Below are 7004 nucleotides of genomic sequence, written 5' to 3' on the forward strand. Positions count from 1 at the left end.
TTGCACTTTAGTATTTTTTACAAGTGTTACACTTCACAAATGTGCATATTAACATGTCAAATGTGTAGATCTTGAAAAAATACAAAAAAAAAAAAAAAAATCACCCCAAACGGACACCTGAGTGAAAAAATATGTCTCTTGCAAGAATTGCATCGAGCACCATCGAGCCACTATCGAGCTACCATCGAACCACTATCGAGCTAAGTCATTTTTTCATGAAAAATCATGAATTTGAAGGTCCCATCGAGCTGGCATCGAGCACCATCAAATCACCATCGAGTAAGGTCGATTTTCTGCAGATTTCAGAGTTTCAGATCTAAAAAAAATCGCTAAAAAAACTCAAAAATCATGTCCAAATCTGTTCGAAATATAATATTTAGTGTGATGGTGGTGTTGGTGGTGGTGTGAGGTGAGAGAGAGTGAAATAAGAGAGAGAGAGAGAGAGAGAGAGAGAGGGAAGAGAGAAGAGAGAAGAGAGAAATGAGGAGTGAAAAGTGAGGAAGAAATGGTAAAATCATTTTGGATAAAGTACAAAAAAAAATAGCATTATTTTAAAAATTTTAATATACCTAATATTTTGTTGTTATTATAACTCAAGCATATAAATTGAAATTTCCCATACTCAACCCATGGAAATAATAGTGATACATTTTGATATTTTGTCGATTGGACCACGTGGCTTTGAAAATGCCAAATATATTAATATATATAAAAATGATTAGTTATAATTTTATGATTTGAAAACTTGATTGATTATAAAGCACATACTATATATTGAATAAATATGAACCTACTTAATAATGGTATGGATACCATGATGTGACATCTTGCTTATCTCTTCTTAGTTTTCCCCATTTTCAATTAAATTTTGAATATTTATTTTCATTTGCTTATGTTTAATATCCAAATCAGGTTAGGTGAGACATGATTATCATAAGCAAAATTTTCTCAATCGCAATCATTCCGTTTTTTTTCTTTTATTTTGCTAGAAAATGATATTCCTAAATTAAAACTAGACCATCATTCATCTTAAAACAATTTCTCTCATGAATTATATATATAAATTTAGAATTTTAATATCTTCAACTCATCAAACTAAAATTTATAATTTAGTCCATTAAAAAGTGGATTTTTTCTGTTATCCCCCTCATCAACACATTTCTAAAAATAACATTAGACAAAATTGCCCCTCATATATATTTCCTTAATTGAAATTTGCAGTTTTTGAAAAAATGAAATCATTTTCTTTTTTAGCTACTATATCATTAAAATAAAATTGATCAAACATATCTCTCAAAACAACTTGTCTCAATTGGGTCGAATTTTTTTTTACTAAAAAAATGAGAATTGGAATAAAGAGAAATATAGTATCATTAAGCTATGTATATATGCCCTATCACAACCAGTTTTAACTCTTATATACGTATATATATACATGGATATATACACCTTTGGTTGGATCAGGGCTTGAGAAGAAAGAGTGAGTGAATGAGTATCAAAATTTCTTGTTGGACACATCAATGGGCTAAGAAAAAGAGAGAAAAATTAGGGCAAAGCTCAAGTGGGCCCTCAATAGATGAAGGTAATGAACTGTCCATTATATTCGGTCTACGCGTACGGACCACAAAATACTCAGGTTAGGCTTAGGGTTGGGTGGGCTTTCATTTCTTTTCTTTTCTTTTTTTATTTTTATTTTTTGATAAATATTTAAAAACCAGATCAATAAATAAAAATAATAATAACAATAATGGACCCAAACCAGAAGAAAGAAAGTCCAATAACCCAAAGAAAAAAAATAAAAATAAAAGAAAGAAAATATGTTATGTGCCCTATTCGAAATCTTACCCCAAAATCTTATCTCTTAACGAGTCCCAACTCCCAACCCCAGCCAGGTCCTCTAACCACACTGCCCACTGCCTTTCAAACCCCAAAAGAGTCCAATTAGGTTTTCGGGTTCGTTTCGAAAAAAAAAAGCCCAAACCTTTTCTCTCTGTCTCGTTTGGCATCGTTTCTCTCTCTTCTTTCTCTCTCTTTCGCTCCTCTCTTCTCTCTCTGTTAAACCCTAGATCTCGAGCTCTCGCGGAGCCCTGAAGCTCGGTCTCCGAGCTTCGACTTCGGCCTCAACGGAAGGTTCTTCTCTCGGTTTTGAGGTAACCCTTCGGTAAAATTAAATTTCCTTACTTTTTAGCCCTTCGAGATTATTTCGTTTTCTTGAATCTGGATTTTGGTTTTGATTTGAAATTGATTGAGTGTTTTTTTATTTTAATTTTGTTTAAGATTTCGCTTCCGAGTTTGGAGTTTGAAATTTGTTGGTGGTGATGTATATGTGTGTGTGTCTGTGTATATGCGTGTATATATGTGTTTGTTTGTGTGTTTTTAAGTTGAAGAAGAAAGGTGTAAACTTTTATGACGAAATTTTAAAATTTGAGATTTGGGAAGATTCGTCTTTGTTCTTTGATCTGGGTGGGCTTGTTTTCTGGAGCTGTTTCCCTGGGAAGCCCAAGCTTGATCAAACTGTTTAGATTGTTTTTCTTTTTCTTTTTTTTGCTATATTATATTAATACTTTTCTGGAACTATTTTTAGCCCGTTTGAAGGTATAGTATTTTATGTCTTTTTCTGATTCTGACCCATGTTTGGAATAGGATCCATGGATAGGCTCTAAAATTTTCTATTCTTGTTTGAAGATCAATGATGGACTCTAATCTGATGGACTGCATTGAATCTAGGTTGGTCAAGCTGTTTGGATTGACTGATTCATGTTTTTATATACTCGGCCCATTTGAGTTTGGTGGGCCCAGCCCAGCTCTCTTGTGGGGCCTTAGCTGATAGAGTGTTTGGGCAGTTCCAACACCAAGCGGCTAAGGCTTTCATATGGTAGAAATATAACTAAGCATATTTTAACAGTAAACGAGTACCGCTCCATTGCCACCAAACCGCCCAACAGAGGAAGAAAAAAAATGACACTATTAAAACAGCTGTGCTCCCCCTCCCACATACCCAAAAGTTTATGAAAAATAAAACTCAAGAAGGAAAAGAAGTTAAAGCAATGCCTTTGTCTTTATTACTTACATATGAAAGTTTTAAATCACCTTTTCGTTTGATGTTGCTTGTAACCACATATAGCATATGTTAAAGTGAGCATGGTTAGTGTTTTTTCAAACTAAAAAGGACAAGGGGTAACTTTAGATATGGTACTGCACTGGTACCTAAGTCTTGCTTCTCATGAAACGATTACGACTGAATACTGCTTAAGTATGAACGAGTATTGTGGAACTATTTGCCCTAGTCCTTAAATATGGGGGACCAATTTGGCAACCTCAGAACTGTCCGACTTTGAAGAAAATGCTTGATTATGTTCTTTTGTAAGAATGCTTATTACAGTTTAGAATTTTAAAAGCTGAGTCAAACTGCCCTGTCTTTCAATTGCAGCGTTCATTAGTCAATTAATAGTTAATCCCTTGAGTTACCCTGTTACTTAGTTTGTGTGTGAATTTAATGTCATGCATGTTTTCAAAACGTGTCTAATTTAATTATCGAATCTAGTAAAGTAATAAGATGTTGGTAAGGAGTAGAATGTTGTTCATTTTTAGGTGGAATAGAGTTGAGAAGCTATTTAAACTTTCTATTATGTTTGATTTTGAATTAGAACAATGTATATTTATTCATTATGTCACCAGTTTGGTCTACTTATATTATTCTCTGATGGTTCACCGGCTGACATTTTGTTGGATATTGTTTATGTTGCCAAGCAGGATATTTATACTTGCAAGGAAAGATGGCTGCATCTGTTGAAGACCAGATGGTCTCTACTAATGTTGAAACTCATATGGTCACCACTCATGGTGAAACCCACATGGTCACCACTCATGATGATTCCCATATAGTCACCACTCGTGTTGAAACCCAGATGATTGCAACTCCTGTTGACCACCAGAATCACCAGATGGTGACGACTGAACACCAGATGGTCACCACTCCTATGGAAGACCAGATGGTTGAACACCAGATGGTTGAGCATCAGATGGTCTCCACTCCTATGGAACACCAGATGGTCATGACCCATGTTGAAGACCAAATGGTGAGTACTCCTCTTGAAGATAAGATTATGGAGACCCCTAACAGTGAGAAGATGGAAACCCCTGATGAAGACAAGATGTTAACCCCTTATGAGGAGAAGATGTTAACCTTAACCCCTTATGAAGAGAAGACGCCAAACTTGTATGAAAACAATGAGGTGACTAATTCAGAAACACAGCCTAACAAGCGGAGGAAGAAGAAGTCTATAGTCTGGGAGCACTTCACAATTGAAACTGTGAGTGCTGGATGTCGGAGGGCATGCTGTAAGCAGTGCAAGCAAAGTTTTGCATATAGTACAGGTTCGAAAGTTGCAGGTACAAGCCACCTAAAACGCCATATTGCAAAGGGAACCTGCCCTGCATTGCTTCGTAACCAGGATAAGAACCAGTTAAGCCCATATACCCCTAATTCAAGGACGGGCAATAGCCCTTCTGATCCACCAAAACGACGATACCGAACTAGTAGTGTACCCCAAATTATGTTTGACGCTGACCGGTGCCGCCATGAGATTGCTAGGATGATCATTATGCATGATTATCCCCTTCATATGGTTGAACATCCAGGGTTTTTAACTTTTGTTCAGAATCTTCAGCCGCAGTTCAACATGGTGAGCTTCAACACCGTCCAAGGGGATTGTGTTGCAACATATCTAATGGAAAAGCAGCACCTTATGAAGTTTATTGAGGGCATACCTGGTCGTGTTTGCCTTGCCCTGGACTTGTGGACTTCAAGTCAAAGTGTTGGTTATGTTTTTATCACCGGTCACTTCATTGATAGTGATTGGAAATTGCAAAAGAGACTTCTTAATGTTGTGATGGAACCATATCCCGACTCAGATACTGCCTTTAGCCATGCTGTTGCTGTTTGTCTTCATGATTGGAGTTTGGAGAACAAATTGTTTTCTCTTACATATAATCAGCCACTCAGTGAAGCTGCACTTGAAAATTTGAGGCCTCTACTCTCCATTAAGAACCCACTTATCCTTAATGGCCAATTATTGGTTGGGAATTGCCTTGCCCGTGCTTTCAGCAGTATTGCTAAGGATGTTTTATATGAAGTTAATGAAAATGTCAGAAAGGTTCGGGAAAGTGTAAAGTTTGTGAAGACTTCAGAATCCCACGAGGAAAAGTTCCTTGAGCTCAAGCAACATCTTCAGGTCCCAAGTGAAAGGACCCTGTCTCTAGATGACCAAACTCAATGGAATACAACATATCAAATGCTAGTGGCTTCTTCCGAGTTAAAGGAAGTCTTCTCTTGCTTGGATACATCTGATCCAGATTACAAAGCAGCCCCGTCCATGGATGATTGGAAGCAGGTTGAGATAGTATGCATGTACTTGAAGCTTCTCTTTGATGCAGTTAACATCCTTACTAACACAACCAACCCAACCGCAATTACTTTCTTCCATGAAGTATGGAAGATTCAGTCAGAGCTTGTTCGTGCAGCTACAAGTGAAGATCCTTTCATCAATGCCTTAACGAAAAGAATGCAGGAAAAAATTGATAAATACTGGAAGGAGTGTAGCCTGGCTTTGGCAACTGCAGTAGTCATGGATCCTCGCTTCAAAATGAAGCTAGTTGAATTTAGCTTCAACAAAATCTATGGTGAAGATGCCCCTACATATATCAAGGTAGTTGATGATGGAATTCATGAGCTTTTTCATGAATATGTGGCTCTGCCTCTGCCCTTGACGCCCACTTATGCTGAAGAAGGAAATTCAGGCAGCGGTAGGACAGACGAACAGCAAGGAGGAACTCTTTTGTCGGACAATGGACTCACAGATTTTGATGTCTACATCATGGAGACCACAAGCCAACAGATGAAATCAGAGCTGGACCAGTATTTGGACGAGTCTCTATTGCCTCGTGTCCAAGAGTTTGATGTGTTGGGGTGGTGGAAACTGAACAAACTGAAGTACCCAACTCTTTCAAAAATGGCTCGTGACATTTTGTCAATTCCAGTATCCACAGTTCCTCCGGAATCTATATTTGACACCACTGCCAAAGAGATGGATGGGTACCGAAGTTCATTGCGGCCTGAGACCGTTGAAGCCCTCATATGTGCCAAAGATTGGATGCAGTATGGTTCATCAGGCATTTCAAATGCTCTTGTAAGAATGGAATATTGATGAGTTTCTGGGCTTGTTAGTATCACCCTCAGATTGTGAAATATGTTTGGTGATATTTTTTGCTCGGCCAGAACTCAAAATGTAAGTTGGTAGGTGCTGTATTATTTATTTAGCCATTAGTTTTAATTTCGCCATTAGGTTGGGATTTTGTATCATTCTCAGAGACCATTTGTAATGCTTGGACATGACACCATTTCTTAGCTTGTTAGTGTTAGATCTTTGCAGCTTCAAAGGTTCCAACATAATGGGTATTTATCCATAAAAAGCTTGTTCGATGTATGAAACTTTGGAACTGGACAGGTTTTAGACCAGGTTCATCACATGTGATATGAGTATTGGACCAGGATAACAGTCTTAATTAGCCTGGCAGGACTAGAAAGGAGCTTTATGGGAAATTGTATATGACTACTGTTTGATTCTTCCAACACTTCTTTTTTTAAAATGTAAAATAAAGTTTTGGCTCTGTGCAGTAGAATACCACTTCTCATCATGTTCTTAACTAATGCTTCAAATTTATAAATTGTAACACATCACCATTTGACATTGAATTGTGTTATTTGCACAAACGGCGACTATTGGTAGGAAGGAGGGAGAATTGGATCATGGGGGAGGAGGGAGGTTTGGATGGATAAGAAGAGTGAAAATTTTGATAACTATCTATTATAGATATACGTATTTAAAAGATATTTATGTAAGTTTCTGAATAATTATTATGGATAATAGCATCAGCAGTTAAATATTTATGTTAAAATTTTGACGGAAAAATTGCTGGAGTAGTTATAATCCTTGTAATTAAAT

The 7004-nt window shown here is 37.0% G+C and overlaps 1 protein-coding gene across 3 annotated transcripts; it reads left to right on the plus strand.

Moving 5' to 3' along the window:
* The first annotated feature begins 1812 nt into the window (after positions 1-1812).
* On the plus strand, positions 1813-6681 carry LOC133782770 (zinc finger BED domain-containing protein DAYSLEEPER-like). 3 transcript variants are annotated; one of them, XM_062222142.1, is made up of 3 exons: positions 1813-2150; positions 2644-2727; positions 3754-6681. In XM_062222142.1, the coding sequence occupies exon 3, from the start codon at positions 3777-3779 to the stop codon at positions 6204-6206; it is 2430 nt and encodes an 809-aa protein (XP_062078126.1). In that variant the 5' UTR covers positions 1813-2150; positions 2644-2727; positions 3754-3776; the 3' UTR covers positions 6207-6681. The 3 variants fall into 3 exon arrangements, with proteins under 3 accessions (XP_062078126.1, XP_062078125.1, XP_062078124.1); XM_062222141.1 differs by having other exon boundaries at positions 2686-2727; XM_062222140.1 differs by lacking the exon at positions 2644-2727 and having other exon boundaries at positions 1816-2150.
* The last annotated feature ends 323 nt before the right edge of the window (positions 6682-7004 follow it).

The sequence above is a fragment of the Humulus lupulus genome, chromosome 6 (genome assembly GCF_963169125.1).
Source record: "Humulus lupulus chromosome 6, drHumLupu1.1, whole genome shotgun sequence".
Classification (NCBI taxonomy): domain Eukaryota; kingdom Viridiplantae; phylum Streptophyta; class Magnoliopsida; order Rosales; family Cannabaceae; genus Humulus; species Humulus lupulus.

Excerpts from the sequence above, each read along its gene's own strand:
- LOC133782770 (XM_062222142.1), top strand. The coding sequence starts at position 3,777 with ATGGCTGCATCTGTTGAAGACCAGATGGTCTCTACTAATGTTGAAACT.